Below are 21,172 nucleotides of genomic sequence, written 5' to 3'. Positions count from 1 at the left end.
ATGCCATGTGGAAACACTTTTATTTTAATTTGCTTTGGTTATAAAAGGGAAAAAAAAATCAAAATATTATGGATGGTTGGTCACCTCTTCATACTTTAAATGGGTTCTGTTTTAGCTCCCTAATAACTTAGGCTTGGAAAATTGGTTTGATCTGAAAATTGCCATAAGGTGTCTGCAAAGCATTATGGAAATCTAGCTATTCTTGATTTACAGGTCATTTTAAAAAAAAATCCCAATTTGCAATGTTGACATTTGTCTGTTGCTGCTTTGTCTGCCTCCAACACTTAACCTGTTTCTGTCGCTTCAAACTTTCCATATACTTAGATCTTCTTGAGAATTTGTGGGTAAGCTACAGTTGGGGAGGGGGGGAAAGATTATGGATAGTTTGTGACCCAGTCCTGATGCCAAAGTGTCAATTCAAGTTTTTTGCCTCTTACTTAAGTGGAAGTAGAATCATGGATTATGCAAGCATCTGGCTCTCTCTTGGTTGGTTAAGCTCACGGAAAATTGTGTTGTCTGTAACACAAAGCTAGAAGAGACCTTCCTTTTGCATAAGTGGTAGAGGCTTGTGTTTTGAAGCAGTAGAACCAGAGCTATTGTCCAGGCTCTGCAGATGTGTGTAGGGTTTATTATGGAAAGAAGCCTCTCCATAGTTAAAGTTGCAGCACCAGTCCTATTATAAGGCTGGTTTCACCTGCCTTGTAACTCATGTTTTCAGATTTTTATAGTTGAGGTCTCAATAAAAGCTGGAACGTACTGTGATGTTTTTGTTTAACTTAAGGGAATACTCTCAGATATTAAAGGGTTCCCATTTGAAATTTTTTGCAAGTGTCTAATGAAATGCTATGTCTGCCCAACAAAATTACATCAGAATACTTGAAACATAGGTAGATTTTGAGATTGGCTCATGCACGAGACAGTTTTCAAGAACAATGAAATATTTGCGGTAACAGAGGAAAGGCAAATTTAAGTGGCTTGCCAAAATCTGTGGTAGAGCCCTGACTATTGAGATAATAACCATGAGTTACTCACTTTACAAGAGTACCTACCTCTTATGAATATTGCTTGAAATATCTGTGTTTAGTTAGGCCAGCTCTAACATGGAGCTAATAATGCTTAATGTACCTGCGCAGCAGTTCCACTCAGCACATTTTTAGATACGAGGTGTCCAAGGATCAGTAACTTGACTAGGAGACGCTGAGAGCTAGTGGAGTAAGCAATGGCGGTGGAACAGGAAGACCTGGGTCTTACTCAATGTCAGTAAGAGATGCTGGGAAACATCATCCTTTTTCAGAATTTGAGACTGTTAGACAATTGAGGGTGACATATCAAGGTTGTGCTAGTGGTATTATGGTCCTTTTAATTAATTATTGCATATTTGCAATGTGCAGCAAAGTATTGTTATAACATGGACTTCCTTGCCTTTGTTTTAACTGCCAGAGTGAATGATTGGTTGCTGAAAATAAATGATGTGGATCTCGCTAATAAGGATAAGAAGCAAGTTATAAAAGCTGTACTTAATGGAGGAGGAGTTATTAATATGGTGGTTCGAAGAAGGAAGTCCTTAGGCGGGAAAGTGATAACACCTCTGCACATCAATCTTGCTGGGCATAAAGGTAATTATTTACATTTGAATGCTCAGGGCAAGCTATTAGTCCACTCGCTTGAATTGTTATGACTTCCTAGATAAGGGTTCTCATTAGCTGTTTTTTAACTGAACAAGTAGTAGTGACTTAAGGATAGATTTCTTGCATGAATACTGCTAATGTATCATTTCTCACCTCTAGTTTGTCCTCTATAAGGAAGTTTATAGGAGTTCAGCTGAATAAGCTTGCAAATCCCTACAATCTTTTTCTCCACTAGAAAGTGCTTGTAAGTCTATATTAAATTTTGGGTTATCTGTAACCCTTTTCCCATTGTTTTTGTGTGTTTTTTTTAAACGTTATTAGAAGTTAAGCTAATTTATTTCCAACTGCATTTTTATTACATGTGCTTCTTTTTCATGCAGGTAAGTCAGATACGTGCTAAATTATTTGAACTGCAGGAATGAACTTGTTTTATCTTTATGGATTTCAGATAGTGGAATTAGTTTAGAGAATGGAGTATTTGCTGCTGCTGTTATGCCCGGTAGCCCTGCTGCCAAAGATGGGTCCCTTGCTGTGGGAGATAGAATAATTGCCGTAAGTCTAAAGAACAAATGTAATTTCAATACCACAGATAGTATGAAAAAATAAATTTCCTTTTCTTTAAAACCTTTTTATTTGACTCATTTTTACCATGTTTTTCTCTGTTTTAAATTTAATGATCTAATGAATAAACATGTTGGTGTTTGTAGGTTGGGTGAGTAATAGAAAATACGGTCCACGTTTAGTAGTTTCATTGGTGAAGTTTTGAAAGTATGGTTGCAGTAACTCATCCTTCAGACCTATTGTGGACAATCTCACTGCCTTCCCTTTTCACAGTAAACGATAGGTAAGACGACTTAATACAAGGACTGCAGTTCAAGGAATCTTCTTTAGACCTCCATTAGAGTTCAGAAATAGAAATGATCTGGGATGACCTTATGCCTATTCTTCCTTTAAAAGTGGACCTATGTCTCCATTCCATTTCTGGATGTGTTGATTAAACTACAAGTGCTCCTGCAATTTGCAAAATCCCATGAAGGCCTGTCTTTACCTTCAGACTTCCTCTGAACTTAAGAAGACTCTCCCTCTGATATACCTGCTCTTCCAGAACCAAGTTAAAGAAACTGGTTAGATTCTTGTCTCCTCCAGGATGCTACTTATCTCTTCTGGGAACTGCTGGCGGTCTGTGATCTGCTGAATAATATCTTTAAAAATAGTTACCTATTTTATTCAGAGGAACAGATCTCAGGGAGGGTAGATTCATGCAAATATATAAAGATAAATCGAGGTGTATGCAGTGGAGAAATCATACATTAAATGCCAGCTCTAGTGAATTAGGAAGTCTGTAATTATAGTTCTGGTTAGAGCAAATCTCTCGTGTCTGAAAAAGACACATTCCCCTGATATGCAAAAAATAATCCAATTTACCAGGATACTGACATTTTCCTTTCTGCTTCAGTTTTTTTGTTTTTTTTGTTGGTGTAACCACCATTCGCCTGTCTCATAGAAGGTAAACTAAGACAATTGAATGCTGCTAGGTTTGTTTTGCTAATTTCCCCTTGTTTTTATGCAGATTAATGGCATTGCACTAGATAATAAATCACTGACTGAATGTGAAGCTTTGCTACGAAACTGTAGGGATTCCCTTACCCTCTCATTGATGAAGGTGAGTGTGGGGACAGGAAAGGAGGAAGTGAAGAAAAAGCTGCGAGTTTTTTTTCAGTTGATACATATTTTTGTAATTGTAAAGGGCAGAAGAGCACATTCATAAAATGAATACTGTAATGTGGAAACTCAGCTAAATGAAATGGCTTTGCCCTAGGTAGTAGTGGTTGGTCCCTGTGGGTAGTTACCACCTTTGGATGGCTGTTAGGTATTCTACAGTATGTGAAATTCAGTGGTTGCTCTCAGTTCAGTTCCCAGCAGATTGCTGTTCACGTAAAAAAAATAAACCTATCAACCGAACTGGTAATATAGCCCCCGCATTAGCATCAGCTGCAGGAAGTTTGCATGCACATGGAAACTGAACTGTCCTCTTGCCCCCAGAAAGGGTCCCCTCTGGGTCAGGACTGAGGGTCACTGGTGGGAAAGCAGACTCGCCCCTGATAATGAATAAACAGAAGTCTTCATTCTGAAGGGCTGTCAGTAGAGAAACATTTATATTTCATACTGCGGTTGTTCCTAGAAACCCCAACTGAGGTTAGGGGCCGATTATGCTAGGTGTGCCACATACACACTGTAAGAGTCCCTGCCCCAGAGAGCTGACAGGCTAAATAGACAGGACAGACAAAAGGTGGGAGGGGAAAACAGAGACAATAAAGGTGACTTGCCTGGTGTCATTCAGCATGGTGGTAGATCCAGAACCAGAATCCAGATCTCTGGACTTATCCACTACACCATGCTGCCTCTGTGAAAGTATTTTTAAAAGAGTGAGAAGGTTTGTTTTATCGATCGTCATTCAATCTGATTTTCTGTACCAGCAATCTGTGAAATTTTGTTAAACTGCCCCATGGTCTCCCCACCCACCCACACACTGTCCATCGTTTTCCCCAGAATATGAGCTTATTCCTTTATGTTCATCTTCATGTTACAGTCTCTGTGTAAATTGGGAGCTTGGGGGGGAGGAGAGGGAGGTGAGGCTGTCACGTGCAAAACCCAAGTCTGCCACAGTCTTGAGTTGATTAAATATTTTTCTCCTCCTAGGTTTTTCCTCAGAGCTCATCATGGAGTGGTCAGAACATATTTGAAAACCTGAAGGATTCAGAGAAAATATCGAACTGCAGGGTTCATACATCAGAGATACAAGTTCAGAATAAAAGAAACTTGAAACACAACAGTTCAACACAGACAGACATTTTCAATCCAGACATCCTGGATGGCAAGAAGGACCAGAGCGACCAGGGGAGTGGTTCGTTCTGTGATCACAAGCCCCTTTCCAGCCGTGCTTTACGGGCAGACTCTCGCAGGAATGCTGTACACAGCTACCACAGTAATTCAGAACACAGTCTTAGCTCCTTCAGTCCAGACACATACGGGGAACGAGGCTATGGACTGCTTGACTTGGACCGCAGGAGGCTGCCGTTTGAGCCCACGGTAGCCGACTGCATCATGGTTGAGACCACGCTAGACAAAGGTCATGGAGCTAAGCATAGTGGTGGTACGTGGCCTAAAGTGATGGTCAATATTTCAACAGCAGAAACTGAGAAGTTCTCTGTGTACAAAAAGCCAAAACAAAGGAAGTCCATCTTCGACCCTGACACTTTCAAAAGACCACAGACTCCTCCCAAAATGGACTATCTCTCCCCTAATCAGTTGTCAGCGCATTCACCTCAGCCCTCAAAAGCTGAAGTGGCTTCAACTCCTCCAACCCCTCCCAAGAGAAGTGACTCTATTAAATTTAAACATAAACAGCAGACGAGTTCTGCATCAGACTCTACTGTAATGACTGGATCCCCGCCTACCAGCCCAGCTACTGCCCAGCCCCCAGTGTCCTTAGCACTTAAGCAGGACTCAGATACTCACAAGGGGCGCAGCAGGAACGCTGGGCATTATTACAGGGAGGAGGGGATCGACTGCACTCATCTATCTTCAAGAAAATCTTGTGAAGATGACATTGGCTTTCAAAGAGTTGAAGAGCCAGAGATAAAAAGACCAAGACCAAAATCAGCACCTGCTTTGAGACATAAACTGACCCCTGTGCCCATTCCTAATCCTTCACTTCAGGTAGAAATTAAACATACGGAAGCACCAAAGCAGGGATGCTGGCCGTTATTTTCAGAAGTGACTCAAGTTTGGGTGCCCAACTTGACTAACTTCAGAGGGGCATGATTTTCAGAGGATGGATACTCAGCACATTCTGAAAATCAGGGCCCTTCAGGGTGTCTCAGATTGGGTGCCCAAAATTGATAGTAATGAAAATATCGGCCCCTGACACCTTCATTAAAATTCTTTTGTGTCTTGAATTACAAAAGTAATTCTCAGAGTTACAGTATCAAAAAGGCACTGATGGTTACAAAGAGGGATAACGGTGTCTCGTTTGATGAACGTTGCGTGGTGTTTACGCTCTTTAGTGCCAGATGTTCAGTAATAATTCTAGGTTTTCTAGTGTATGTTGACTGAAAAATTGAATTATGATGAAGGTCAAGTTTATAAAGGTATTTAGGTGACCAAAGATGCAGATAAGCGACTAGTGGGATTCACAAAAGCAATTGAAAGTCAATGTGAGTTGGGCTCTTGAATTACGTTGGTGTTTTGTAAATCTCACTGGGTGCCTATCTACATCTTTAGGTGCCTTTGTAAATACCTTTGTAAACATGGTCTGAAGTTGATAGTGGTTAAAGTGTAGTTGTACTCTGTAAATGTTGACAGTATTTATTAGGAGGATATGGACCTGAAAACACTTGGTTTTGCTGTGGCAGAAGGCATGAATGAAAAATCCCTCCATGGAGATACTGGGAAATTTGTTACCAAAGTAGACAAAAGAAGGATTGCAGGTGGTTGATTAAGGTCGATAGAATGTTAACTGGGAGATAAAGTAAAAATGGCTGCAGAGTTAGTGTTCCCAAGGCCTACATATCAGTGGGTCACATTTTCCCTCCGTTACATATGAACAGTCCCACTATCTTCAGTGGGTTTGCAAAGATGTAACTGAGAGCAGGCAATGGAGTAGAAGGTATAAGTGAGAACAGGATTTGGGGCCTGATTCTGCAAGGTGCTCGGTATGAGAGCTGGTGGGAAAACTTTCATTAAAATTTTTCTCAATGAAAATTTAGCTATTTCTGCCAGTTTTGCTTCCTTCTGCTCCTACTTTGACTTCAGTGGGAGTTCGGTATTGGGCCTTTAATTAAGCATTCTATCTGAACCAGAATAGAATCCAGCTAACTCTGCAGTGCTGACAGCATTAAAAAAGTAATAACAGCTTACTGTTGTAACTGAAGTCAGCAGATCATTACTGAATAAGCACAGGAAGCAGATGTGGCCTGTAAGAATGTGCCATTTTCAAAACAGAATTGCAGTGTAAGAGACTAATATATAGGCTCCTGCTGCCTTTTGGCACATACCCAACAAAATATAAGCAAACCATTCCACATTTGAGTGCAAAGAATTTGCTTTAAATAGAATGTCAAGTTGATCCATGTGCACTGTTACTCGTATGCTTATTCTTTGAACGGTAGTCATCAGTCACCGTAAGCGCAGCACATTTATACTGTCCTTAACGTCTAGACAAATGTTGCCTGTCATATTTATGCTAATACAAGAAATTTGAAGGGCTCTCATTTGTGACATGGGCATTTTCTGGATAGAAAGCCAATATCTTTGTTACCAATTAAGATAGGAACAGGTGAACCTTATCAGGATATGTCAGGGTTGGTCATTAATACTTTCCAATGGGTCTTGGAGTTACAATATAGATATAGATCTATAGTTTCTGCACCCCCAACAAATATTTTTCAGATAATGAAAACACAGCATAATTTTGCAACTTACTCATTTGCAACCTTAAAGAACATGTTGAATGAGTAATGCCCATGTCAGAGAGTTTCAGGCTTGGAGATGCAAGAGTGCACACATTTCTCTCTGGAATGTTTTGTAAATTGAGCTGTGAGGTTCAGAGCAGGGTTTAAAATAGGGTTTATGTAGTGTCTTTTAAAAAGAATGGCATTCACAACAGTGCCTTTTATGCACTATCATAGCTAAAATAATTGCAGGGGCTGTACTTAAGCTAAAATTGGGCTGTTTGAGGAGGGTTAGTGGTGGAAAATGAAGATATTTAAAATACAAAAAATTACATTAATGTTACAAATTTATACACTTAACATAAGAAATGAAAATGTTCTGGTTTTCATAGTAATGCTAATAATAGCGGTATTGTAGAGGATGTTTTTCTGTTCTGATGGCTAGATTGGAAATTGAACTAGGTAGCTGTGCAGATGCTGTGTGCCTGCTACCTCCCCACAAGTGGGCAGAGCCTTGGAACCCATCAGCTGGTAAACGCCAAGGAGCAAGGGAGGCATTGTGAGCAAAGGAGTGCCACCAAGAACAATGTCTTCTGGAGCTACTCTTAGGTTGAGGCTGGTGCAGGCTATGAACTACCCCTTACTCTGGTTGAAAGAGTCTTGCCCTACATGTAAATGTGAATCTATTAATGTTAAATTTATGTAAAAAATATACAGGGTGTGCAATGTGGCACAGTTTATGGGTATATTTATTTGTCATGCTTTTTATTGTGGAATGTGCCCAGGTATCAAGGTGATTGAGTGTAACAGAGAATTTAATAAGACTGAGAAGAAGAAAAAAAAAAAGAGAGAGAGATGAACAAATAGCTTTTCTCATGGTTGGGTAACAATCATGTCTGCTGCTGATGCAGCAAGGAGGGCATGGCAGTAGGAATGTGTGCCTGTGTGTGTTGTTACATCTCTCTCACTATGTAACACAACTTTCCTGTCACATGAAGAAATATGAGTAGCCTTTAGTGATTCACGTTCTGTATCTTATGTTTTTAATATCATGGCTTTTATGCTGTACTGTTTTTTATCTTGAAAATAGTATTGTGAGGGCTATGCATGTTTTTAAAAACTGTGCTTGCAGCTGTCTAAAGTTACTGGCATTCTTGGCTAATGAAATCTCAGTGAACATCCGATTTCCTCACTCACCCATGCCTGTTCACTCTTTGTTAAAGCAGACAATGTAGAAATGTGTATCCACAGCCCAGACCGGCTCTTTCAGCTGACCTGTTAAAGCAGCCAGGAAAGAAGTTGCACCGGAAAGCTGAGACTGAGTGCTACACCTTCAGGCCCAGCAGCCAGTCTTGCTTTAGGCAGCCATGTGCTCTAATGGCCGGGGAAAAGAAACAAGTGTAGAATTTGTTTTTAAACATCTGTTTTTGGAGGGGTTTATTGTTGAAACCGTGTGGGACCAATGGATTTTAAGAAAGAATTTGAATAGGGGGGCGGATGTTTTGCACGCATGAAGAGGGAGTGAGTTCCAATGTAGGCCTCGATTAAGCAAGATAATTTGCCAGGTGCATAACTTTTAAGCGTCTGAGCAAGCCCCTGGAAGTCACTGGGCCTGTTGACATGCTCGGAGTTACACACATGCTGAAATACCTTGCTGAATCAGGGCCGTAAAGGGGGAAGAAGGCATAAGGAGGACAGAGAGTCCACAAGAGGGACTGGAGGGCCATAGGTAATGGATTGGGAGAGTCCTATGGGAGAGAATGAGAGCTGAGATGTAGGCAGAGAGGAGCTTGAAGATGAAGACAACATGAAAGAACAGTGAAGAATAATGAAAGAGGGGAGTGATATCAGCGAAGTGGTGGGATCAAAGCATAATAATCAACATCAAGTGATCACCAGCAAGTTATTTTTGTACTAGTTTACACAAAGCTTTCTGGATTAGTTGCAGATTGAATTCTGCACTTTGCTTACAGGTACAGAAATACACTCCAGCCAGTGAAGAGCATCTCTCTCCGGAGCTCCAGGAGTGGGCGCCATATTCACCAAAACGTTCCACTAGGCACAGCGATGGTTTTGTGTCTTCCTCCTTGTACACTGGAGCCATGTCGGCAGGTTAGTGATGATGACCTGGATGGTAATGTCGGTAATGTCATGGCGATAATTTTTCCTCATTTTTAATGGTCTGACAACAAGCTAGACTTACTTGTTTTGTGCTCAAAGCAGAATTCTGTTTGTAGATGTGAAGGCCAAAAGTGACCATTATGATTGTCACGCTGTCTGGAGTGGTTCATGACCGTGAGTGCCAACCTCAGGGCAGACTGTCAAAAAGCAGGTTAAAGCGGCAAAGAGTCCTGTGGCACCTTATAGACTAACAGACATATTGGAGCATAAACTTTCGTGGGTGAATACCCACTTCGTCGGATGCATGCAGTGGAAATTTCCAGAGGCAGATATAAATATGCAAGCAAGAATCGCGTTAGGGATAACGAGGTTAACTCAATCAGGGAGGGCCTAAAAAGCAGGTTAGACACTTTGGTGTCTAAATTAGTGGTATGTTCTTTAATTAGATTTCACCAGTCCAGTAACAAATGTGAACTCCTAAAGCACTATAACAGTCTTACCATGGAGTCACAGGCAGTCCCTTGGGCATTCCTGTCTGTCTTGCCATTCCGTTAAGCTGCACTTCATTGTGGTGGGTGCTATACACCAAAGGTCACAAAAGATTCAAGTTCCACTGTTCAGACCTAACCAGAGACCTGGGGGTTTATTTTAAGAGAACTCATGAATTTAGAGACTCAGAAAGGTTATTCATGCTTCACAAGGATCTCGGAAAAGGTCTTCATGCTAAGTGGAGAGGCAGCGTAGTCTCATGGATACGGCGCTGGAGTGGGCATTTAATAGAACTGGATTCTAATCCTGTCACTGCCACTAACTTGCTGTATAGCTTTGAGCAAGTCACTTTCTGTGCCCCTTTCACCTCCCACCCTTTGTTCTGACAAATTATACTGTAAGGTCTTCAAGGCTCTTATTTGCCTAGCCCATGGGGGCCTCTGGGTGCAATTTTAATATAAATACTGTCTGCCTTCTCCAATCAGATGGAAACTGCTCATCCGAGAGGTTTACTTTAATTACGAAAAAAGCAGTGTGAGACGACTGTGTGAAATCAATGGCAAAAATGAGCGTTTTCTTGCAGGAAATGTTAGAAAGCAGCTATTTGAGTTTCATTGCCTACCTTTTTAACAAACAACAATAACAAAAACCACACTGTAGAATTGATGTAGAGGTACTGGCTGATGTGGTGACCAGCAGGAGCATCTCGCTGGCCATTGGTAGTTAGAAATATCTCCCCAGTGTCTTTCAAAATACTGGTTTAGTATGGTTTGCATTTGAACTGGCATAGAGGATCTCGGAGAAAAAAATGTATCAATATGTATTTGCCTGAGTTTAGTGAGCCAGGGTCTGAGGTATGTCCATTCAGCAATTCTCAAAGCCAAGGTCCAGCTCAAATAGGTGTGAAGTTTAATTTGAATATTGTTCACAGTTCTTGTTAGTGCCTCTTTGGTTATCATCCTGATGGTCACTGAATTACTGGCTGACAGCAGAAAACTCATTCAACCTCTGTGCCTCAAGTTACCCACCTGTAAATGAGGATATTATTTAATCAATATTAGTAAAACAGAGTTCTTTATCCCTATAGCATCTCTCATCCAAAGTATTATAAAATGTAATGATAAAACTATTATTAATTAATAACTGTGACTTTATTGGAAAGTATTTTCACTAAAAAAGCCCTTTCCTTATTTTTATATAATAATGCCCTTAATTTTAGAACAAAGCTCATCAAAGTATATCTGACGGTAAATATTCATTCTTTGTCTTGCAAAATGTTTCTGCAACTGTGAAATACGATACCAAAACTTCTGTTGAACAACATTCTGTCTGATAGTAAAGTATGAGTTTACTCTCAATAAAAATCCTAAATATTGAGATTCACATATAAATATCAGTTTCACAGAGTTGTGAATTGTTATCTTCTAAGGTCATAGGACACTATAGAAGTTGGAAGTGCACAAGCCCACCGAAGAGGAAAAAGAACAATTGTAGCTGCGATCAATTTTTTGTGTGCCACGCTAAAATTGGACCTTTAGCTAATTATTATTCAGCTAAAAGTATGGAATTATTTCAGTTACATGTTTGACACTATCATGACTTTGAGAAGGGAGAGGACATCTTTTTGGTGGGCAAGTAGATTTTGTTCAATAAAACAGTCTGAATAATGGTTTGAGCCTTGGAGCTAGGTATTCAGCTTCCCACTTTACTAGGGATTTGCATAAATGTTACAGGCAAATGACTTTATCCCAGCATCTTGAGTATGCCTAGAATATTTTTGTGAATTTAACTAGGAAAAACTCATACCATATATTTTGTCCACTTTAAAATAGGTACTGTACCAAGAAGTTTAGCACCATGTCCTGCAGTAACTGCTGTCCTGAGAAATCCAGTTTATACTGCTTGGAGCCACAGAGTTCACACCAACAATTGCCCATCTGTTGCCAGCCAAATCTGCCATCAGCACCTGCATCCCAGGTATATATTCAGAACTTCACAACCTTAGATCTTTAATTTATTTATAAATAAAATCAATCAGAGAAAGCTGCTTCCTGCTGTGCACTTTGGTCCCCACAGAGGAGAACACTATACTAGTGCAGCATAATGTAAAATAATAGTTCTGTTGCACCTTTTATCTGAAAATCTCAAAGCACTTTACAAACATTATGTAAAGGCAGTGACTTCTTCCTATGTAATGTTACTATGGGCTTCCCTGAGAGAGCCCTGCAACTTTGGCTTGGACATTTTTGCCTGAAAATGATTTACTCTGAAAGTAAAGGAGGAAGTGACTGCAAAGACTGTAGAAAATTCAGCTGGCTCTTCAAGTTAAAGGTAATTAAAAACTTACCCTGATCAGAAACGTTTACTGATGTTTTGTTGTCTCCCACTGGCTCAACTCTTTGATCCATTTGGAATTTCCATAGTTAAATGGCTTTGAAAATTTGAACCCTACCTATGTTTGAAGACAACAAATTATAATTGAGCAAAGTTATTAACCGTTATTGTGGATTTTTTGGGCCCAACTCTGCTCTCGTTGGCAAAGTCAGAGATCAAACCCAATTCCTGTTTCTCTACTTTAATTATTAAACCAACACCTTATTCATGGTTAGGTTATATTAGTATATATTTTGCAAATATTTAAAATTGTACCCTTAAGCTTACTAGAAAAAGAGTGAATTTATCATGAAGTACATATTCTGTAGAAAGCATAGGGAGCTGAATTAAAGCCCACAGAAATTACTTCTGTTGAACTGAGAGTCAGTGCACTGTCTGTATAAGAATCTGATATATGAGCACTGAACTCTGACTTTCAACTCAGTAATAATCTATTAGCATATTTCATGAAGAGGAGATATGTTTCTCATAATATACATAACTCAGTCTCAAGAACAATTTTTGGAGATTGCAGTCTATGTGGTGTACAGTAATATGCTAGGTAGCTGATACTCACATTGGCAAACATTTATTCAGTGTTATGTCAGGAAGTCCTACGTATGTATTGTCTGGGACTGGCTTGTACAAATGTCTTCTCAAAACAAAATGTTTTCTCTGGGACTGAATAATAAAGTATCTTTATTGTGCTTCAATATGCTTCTTATGGAATACTTTGTAGAATACAGCTGTCTATGACTCAGCGATTTTAAGGATGTATTGCAGTGAAGTTAATGGATTAAATTGCTGTCCAAATAAGTATGAGAGAATTAAAGCAAAGTAGCAATGGCACTGAGCTACAATGTACAGCTGTAGGTATGCTTTTCAGGGAGTCTTTCACTGCTCGGCGGGGTTGGGTTTCTTCCTGTTCCTCTGGTTGGCTGGGGTAATGTTCGTTTTGAAGGGCGTGTTTTTTGAAGACACGATAACCTACTTTGTTTTTGATGCAGTGCTCAGCACCAAGGTCGCCTGAGTTTGGACCTAAGTCACAAACACTCCAGTGATTATTCTGAAAACTCACGGACGAGAGCATCACATGGTTCAAATTCATTACCATCCAGTGCAAGACTTGGTAATTAGCATTTCAAATTTGTTCATGCAAAGTACTCTGTTTACATCTAAGACAAAGCAGAGAAAATTCCACCCCACTCAAAGCGTCCGTCATAGCTGTCAGAACCTTAAGGGTCCATTGTTTTTCCTTGTTTCAAGTTTCTGGCTCTTACAATTTAAGCTTCCATTCTCCTCACTGAGAAGATTTCAGTGAAACTCCTTTTACAACCTGTCTGCCTCTCCTCAGTATGTCACAGTGGTGCAAGACACTTCTTTCAGCTGTTGCTGTATGGAAGGCAATTGTGTGGTGACTGTTGTCAGCAGCTAGAAGGATTTCACAAATATAATTTTGAGATTCGGAGGTGAGATGGGAAGAGAGAAAGGAGGTAGCTCCAGAAGGAAGGCATAGATATTACCACTGATCAAATACTTGTGTAGGGCTTACCTAACAAAGTATTACATTGTGGAAAGATAACAGAGTGTATTAAATTGTTTTATGTCCACCTTAGACAGTTCTGATATTTACATTTGTGTCTGTATCTATTCCAGCAAAAATAAAATATATGCATACTTCATGGCAATAGTCTTTAACATTACATAGACCTTTTAATTCTGAAATATTTTAAACTGTATAAACAAGAATCTCATGATCCATCACTGAAATACAACTACGTCTCTGGCAGAACATGGCAGCTGTTTAGCAGTACAACAAAAAACTACATGTCCGTTTAGGACAGGAAGTGAAATATCTTATCCATTGAAACTAGTGTAGGTAATTGGAATACACCTGAATTCTTTCAAAATGTGCCAGTGGAAGTTCAATGACCACAGATGATCAGGACCTGTCTTATATCTCAGTCATGTAAATTGGCCAAAAAATATTTTAAAGAGTTCTTTGGTGCCCAAATAAGTATTAGATAGGTCAGTCATTTTGTAGTACCCAGTAATGGTGCATTTTAAGCAATGCCATAGCTGTACTAGCTGTTTGAACTAGGAAGTTTGCCAGCCATGAAAATGGTATTATAAAGGGTTTTTTTTTTTTTTTTTTTGGTAATGCCTTGATTCTGCTAGGAGAACTGGACTCTTGCCCCTACATAGAGACCATTTAGCTTGTCTTTGAAGAATGAGAACCTAAATGTGTTTTATCCGTTTGCATTTACATATGTCATAAATTGTGACATTTTCTTGTTATAAAATAGGTTCTTCCAGCAACTTGCAGTACAGGACGGAAAGAATTAAGATCCCTTTAACCCCAAGGTATCCGAGATCCATCCTGGGCTCTGACAGGGGTAAAGTCTTCTATTCTTAACTTTTTATTTGTTGCCAACCCTGAGCATTAAAAATTCATGAGACAGGTCCCCAAAAGAGAGTTTTAAAAATTATCGGATTTTAAAATTATTTTTTCAAGGATTTTCTCATAACTACAAGGAGTAGAAAGTTCCTTTTAACTTTTCCAAATGAAAGCACTTGATTCCAGGAGCTGGAGCTTCTTGGAAAACATCAATTATCACAAGTCTCCTGATAAAATAGTGTGTGTCAACACAGCACTCTGTAAGAGTTCTAGTCCCATATGAAGTCATTTCCTAATTTTATAATAGTGGTGAAATGACTCCATAAAAGGTGTATGCATAATTTTGTTCGCTCTAAAACACTGTATTCTTTGGCAAATTGAAGTCTTTCTAAACGAGACATGAATTTACAATTTAAAGGATTTTACATATTAATATTTTGCTTACATAAAGCATTCTTCATCAGAGGACTTAAACATTTTACAAATTTATTGAATTATTAGAAATATATAGAACTGTTCAAATTATTTTCAGGAAACAATTTATTCTTTTCATTTAGCCCTTTTTTTCTGTTAATGAACTGTACAGCAGAACAGATTTTAATTCTTCAGAGAATATTTTACACAAGTAGAACTCAGCCTGTAAATTGCTTGAAAGTTCTTGACTGCCATTATTGCTTTGAGTATTTTGTATCTATAATTAAATATTAAAGATGCTTTAATTGGACATATATAGGTCATGTGTTATGTTACTGTACCCTGACTGAAGGAACATAGGTCTTATAAACAAGTTTCTTTTGTGATTACTAACTTCAAATTTACTTTCTGCAACATTCCATGGTGCAGCAAACGATTGATTTGAACTTTCCTGCTGGTCAGCTTGTTCAGTCAAATATTCCTGGGGAGAAAAAATAGTCAAAGCAAATTTTATTTAAAACTGTAGATGTTCACAAATAATTTTTTTCACTATTTGACCTGTAGGTTATGTGCATGGACTTGTGCTGCTTACGCTCTGTTGTTGTTTTGAAATGTTTTATAAGGCATTCTGTAGCCAGAACCCAGGAGAGTGGATAAAGATCCTTTGAGACTATCCCTAACATTCAGATCTTTATTTCATTTTTACCTCGATTTTCTTTATTTCATTATGATGTCAGGACTTTCCATTACTCAAGTGCATTTATATATTCAGTTGAAGGAGCTTGCCTGTGACAGGTTCTCACTGTTATAGTTTCAAGCCAGTGCTCTCAAGTTCTAGAGCAGGAAAATCAACTCACATTTGAAAGGATATTGCATGTGTAAATATCTTCTCATGTTTATGTAAACTATGTATCACATTTGTATTGTGGGTGTGTATGTCTTTTAATGTCTCTTCAGATTCCTCCATTGCAAGATGTTTGCAATAAGCACTACATACAAAAAGTGAATCCCTTTCTTGTATTATTACAGGTTCACTGTCACATTCTGAATGTAGCAGTCCTAGCCTGATAACCCCTCCACAGTCACCACTGAACCTGGAAACATCATCTTTTGCCAGCAGCCAGTCACAGAACTCCCTTTCTACGTTACCTAGGATTTCTGTTAGCCCAGTATCAACTGGAGAGCGTAGAAAAGATAGGTAAGGTGATAGTTGTCATCTTTCATACAAATATACCTGAGATTATCTTGTTTGATAGAGTGAAGAAATGTAAACAATTGGCTGTGCAAAAATCAGGAGTATATTATACGTGTTGAGGTGTACTTTAAGTACTGTTACTTTTTTTTATTATTATTATGTATGTGTTGTGAAAAGCTTGTGTAACATACTCTTCCTTCAGAAGTTTTAGGGTAGCAGTACAGCTTCCAGAAACAAAATGAAGACCCTAAAAGAAGTTTGTGGTTAATGCTAAACTTTTTAATGTGACTGGCCACCAGGCCTAACTCTCATTTGTATTTGCTGTGATTTGGCAGGATTCAATCCAAGCAGATCTCTTCAACAAGGTTAAAATTCAGGACGCTGGCCCTGATCCTGCAAACATGTTTGTACACACTTAACTTTACTACCATGAGTAGTTCCAGTGATTTTAATGGGATTATTCACAGTAGTAAGATTAAGTGCTGCTGAGTGTTTGCAGGTTTGGAGCCTAAGTATGATGTTGGGTTTTTAATATTATATAGGTTTTCTTTGATGTCACATCCCTGTATCTTATAATGCACATTCAGCTTGTGTTAATTAAATTTGGACTTCCGGTTTTACTTTTATTGTAAAAGTTGCTACCTCTGCATTTGTCAGAGTTTACATAAACTCAAAATATCAAACAAAAAACCATTGACTCTAAGGGCCAGATTTTTATTTATACTGAGGCCTCTTTACACCATTTTTGGCAGAATAAAGAAACCTTGATGTGGGAGTAAATTACATTTGTATGCACTTTAAGACCCCTGACTGTATAAATAGCAACCTGGCGCTCAAAATGTAAATAATCCAATAACAGGGGCATTCTATATAAAATACTAAAATAATGCTTAAATCTTGCACAGAATTTTATCAGGTTTCATCACGGGGTAACTGAAGATATTTCAGCTATTTTTATTCCACTATGTATATATTGTACTGTACATTGCTGTTTTGAAAGTGACTGTAAAAAGCACATTGTGGAGCTTTATTTATTAATTCACCCTGATTAGCGCAACTGTATTCAGTTTTCAAGTAAAAAGATGCTTTCTGCTAATGGTCAGATTCAATGGTAAGCCTGTAGGGCTGAAGATCAAGCTGGGTTTTTCCCCTTCTTGCACATAACTAATGGAGAGAGTGGTTTGGCAGCACAAATGATGTGTTCAGTGACACCTGTGTGATCTCATATTCCTGTTAATGGGGCTACACAGGTACAAGTGCTTGGAATTTAAAGAATTCTGTTGATGTACAAGCAAGAGTAAAATCCTGCTCGCTTTTAGCCATTTTGACTTTGCTGGGCTTGTGTGGAAAAAGCAGACACATAGGGTAAGGATCTGCTGAGTAAGAAGGTGCAGTTTTTACTTTTCACATTATGATCCCAGTTCATGAAAGCATCCCTACTGAGGACAGCTGATGTCCTGAATAAATGGGACTTTTCTAAAAGTTTGATGTGCTTTAGAAGACTTAGTCATCCCCCCAATCTCCCAAAAATTTTAACTCACTGTAACTTTTTCAAGGTGAGATAATACGAATCAAAAATATCAACATTATTTACGATGATGTTAACGAAAAACAATTTAACTTCTAAAAGCAGACCAAAAAGAAGGGATCAGTTTAAAACATTCTTTTAACCTCATAAAGTGAACGTTACAGCAGAAATAAGTGTTACATTTGATTGATAACATTACTAATCAAGTTAGATACCTTTTAAACATTATAATTTTTCCATTATTATTATAGATGCTCTGCTAGCTGTGCATTACTAATTAATTTCCATCTGCTTTTAGTAGAATCCCAAGATAATGCTAGTTCTATCTGTTTGAAAATAGTGTGCAGGAATAGAGGTGTTCAGATTTGATTTCCAAGAAAATGCACTCCAAATATATTTTAAAACATGGAATTTGGGCAAAACCATATGTTTTCAGCAACACTCCTTCCCCCACACAATGGAGAAATTCAAATAGACATGCAGTAACAGGTTAGAGAACAGGTTAAGGGGTAGTAAATAAAGGTGCCAAAGATATGACTGGAGCTTTAGGGGGAGAATCCAATTTACTAAATTTTGCATTGCCGTATTATATGTGATTGCATCCTATTCCTAAGAATGTGATATGAGATAAGCTGCATCTGTCTACAGAATGGATTAAGTGTCCTAAAGAAGTGGACATTTAAATGCTGTCTTTGAACAATTTTCAGGTTTCTGGCACTTAGCACATCTCAATTACTATAACAGCATATAAAAGAACATTTAGTTTTTGGTTTAAAGTAGATTAAGTGTGCTTGTAGTAATACATGTTGAAAGAGAGAATACAACCATAAATGTTGTTTTTACAGTAATAAAGGGGAAAGAGGTCCACCTTGTTCTCCCACCTCCCCCTTTCCAAAGGTATCTGTCAGTCACTTGGGTGCTTTTGGAAATTTTACCCAGGGAGCCGGCAGCACCATTTTATAACCACCCTCTAGCACAGTGGTTCTCAACCTATTTACCATTGTGGACCACAAATGCAGCTCTCTGTGTTATGGGGGCCGCATCCACACACTGCTGATTGGGCTGTAAGCAGGCCGCAGGTTGAGAACCGCTGCTCTAGAAGGTTAATGTTTCTATTTGCAGGTACCTTGAAAGCCCCCAGTGGTACAGGAGAGTGTGTCTTGATCTGCCATTTTGAAGGGGTTAGAATTGGGCACCACATTAAAAATTATAGGTCCCAGGCAGTTGTGATTTGTTCTGCCTTTTGGAGCAAGGAGTAGAAATTGCACCTTCTGCTAGGAAACTCACAGAAAGACTTACCTTACCTTACCTAACATTTTATAACACTGCTATTCAACAAGAAACAGACATATAAATCAGATAACAGTACTGTAAATGGAGGAAATGATGGGGAGAAAACTTCACCAGGCTTTCCTTCTAAAATAATGTGTATAGACTATTCTCTCATTATACGTATTAATGTCTGTTACTATTGTGTGTCTAAGTCTTCTTTTCTTCTCAAATCTTCTGCATCTTTCAGATATCTGTTCCGTAATAGGTCTTTTCTGAGAATCCCTCTGGCTCCTAGGCCTAGGTTCTCATCACTAAGGAGTTTGAGGTTGGCCTGATATAAGGTTGTCCTTCTCAAGCAGCATTGCGCACCTTGTGCTATTTTACATGTTTGGATAATTTCCCTCAAGGAGAATTTGCATGGTAATTGTAATGCTACCATGCAAACTGCTGTCTTCAAGCTTGAGTTTGCAACTGCTTAATTTTCATTACTAATTTGCGTTTCCCTGTGTACAAGTATAAAACTGATATTGTGTATTGGCTTCTCTTGGTTCACCACCTTATTATTTACAATGTTTATTTTCACTGGATATTAAGATTTCTAGCATTTATAAACTGTAAGGCACCTTTCTGGAATATGGTTTGTAAATTGCATATTATATATAGTGGTTTACTTTTATATAATATGAATGTGCAGGTTTATTTCCTACCTATTTCACCATCTTAGTATTTATAATTCACGTTTTCCATAACTTTTTTTGTGCAGTCATGTATCTAGAATTGTGTGTCTGATATACATTTAGTTCCACCACTATACGTTGCATGGTGTTTACGGAATGCATAGGCCGTTTACAGTATTTTTAGTAGCTTTTTAAACCAGTCTTAATATTCCACTTCAGATACATAGTGCATGTCGCTTTTCAATATTATGCTTCAAGTGCCATTTTGTCCAAATCAATTTTTGATAATTTCCTCTTAAAGGCCGTACATGGAAGAACCACGCCATGTTAAAGTGCAAAAGGGTTCTGAGCCACTAGGGATTTCCATTGTGAGCGGAGAAAATGGTGGGATATTTGTGTCTAAAGTAACTGGTGGGAGCATTGCCCATCAAGCTGGCCTTGAATATGGTGATCAGTTACTGGAGGTAATTTTGTTTGCTTAACATTTCTACTACTTAGTAAACTAATGCAGTTGTGTGAATATAAAAATAATACGAAATATCTTGTGAATAAGAATCTGTCTCTCAAAATATAAATGATACAATAACAGGGATATTCCAGATCATAATTATAATTTTTTAATTCTATATGAAGTTTCATCACACATTATTCATCAGTTTTTACTTTACTAAGTGTGTTTTGTATAAACGATAATGCTGCTTTGAAGGTGGCTGTGTAGAAGGGACAAGTCTTCTGCTGCAGTGTTAGTGGAAGATAGATGTACCTGAAGCAAAACCATGGAGCCAAACAACCATAAACCTGGTGTTTGAAATTTGTAGCTGGATCCAAAGTTTGTGTCTTGAACCCATCTGTACTTAAAATCATTTCTCATTAGGGTTGCCAATTTTGGTTGGATATATTCCTGGAGATTTCATCACATGACATAATCTTTAATTAAATATTAATCTTTAATTCCTGGAGACTCCAGGCCAATCCTGGTGGGTTGGCAACCCTATTTATCATGGTGTAATGTGAACTAGCAAATATTCAAACAAAAAACAACTTTAGGTGCTATTTCGCAATCTTTGCAGTACTTCAGTAGAATGCTATCTGTCATCCAAAAAGAAAAGCATTTCAGGATTGTCATCAAGTTGTCAAATTTTAAAGTTGTATTGATTCCTCCAAAGGAGTAATTAAATAATAAAAGAAAAATCAATAATTCTATAGCTGTTCTTTCTTCCCCTTCTTCAGACAACCGTCTCGCAGCAATCCCACAGATTGAGAGACTCGTGTTTCAAAAAACAGCATCCACAAATCAGGATGCTGCAAGTCTTATAATGATTTTGCTGGTTTTCCTTTGAAAATTGGATGTCTGATGTTTTATTTATTCATTCTAGTTTAATGGAATAAATCTGAGAAATGCTACAGAGCAGCAGGCTCGACTGATCATTGGACAGCAATGTGACACCATAACTATTCTGGCTCAGTACAACCCACATATGTATCAACTTGGCAATCACTCACGATCGAGGTAAAAGTAGCTAGACCTTGAAAATACTATTGTCTGGTCTGTGTCATTTATCAAGATATTAAAAACATTCTAAACTGACACTATTAAAGATGTTTTGATTAAAAAATATGAGTG

General features: G+C 38.3%; 1 protein-coding gene across 2 annotated transcripts in view; it reads left to right on the top strand.

Annotated features, from left to right (window-relative positions):
* DLG5 (discs large MAGUK scaffold protein 5) overlaps positions 1-21,172 on the top strand; it is a 186,176-nt gene that overhangs the window by 142,822 nt on the left and 22,182 nt on the right. Inside the window, exons 13-24 of one of the 2 annotated variants that reach the window (XM_048856845.2) lie at positions 1,441-1,616; positions 2,077-2,180; positions 3,199-3,291; positions 4,329-5,348; positions 9,055-9,193; positions 11,524-11,668; positions 13,072-13,193; positions 14,371-14,460; positions 15,906-16,074; positions 19,119-19,196; positions 19,850-20,012; positions 20,925-21,058. In XM_048856845.2, the coding sequence (XP_048712802.1) occupies positions 1,441-1,616; positions 2,077-2,180; positions 3,199-3,291; positions 4,329-5,348; positions 9,055-9,193; positions 11,524-11,668; positions 13,072-13,193; positions 14,371-14,460; positions 15,906-16,074; positions 19,119-19,196; positions 19,850-20,012; positions 20,925-21,058 (2,433 nt within the window). The remainder of the gene's footprint in view (positions 1-1,440; positions 1,617-2,076; positions 2,181-3,198; positions 3,292-4,328; positions 5,349-9,054; positions 9,194-11,523; positions 11,669-13,071; positions 13,194-14,370; positions 14,461-15,905; positions 16,075-19,118; positions 19,197-19,849; positions 20,013-20,924; positions 21,059-21,172) is intronic. The other variant, XM_048856846.2, reaches the window with a different exon arrangement.

The sequence above is a fragment of the Caretta caretta genome, chromosome 7 (assembly GCF_965140235.1).
Source record: "Caretta caretta isolate rCarCar2 chromosome 7, rCarCar1.hap1, whole genome shotgun sequence".
Lineage (NCBI taxonomy): Eukaryota > Metazoa > Chordata > Testudines > Cheloniidae > Caretta > Caretta caretta.
This window is presented reverse-complemented; position numbering and strand designations above follow the sequence as displayed.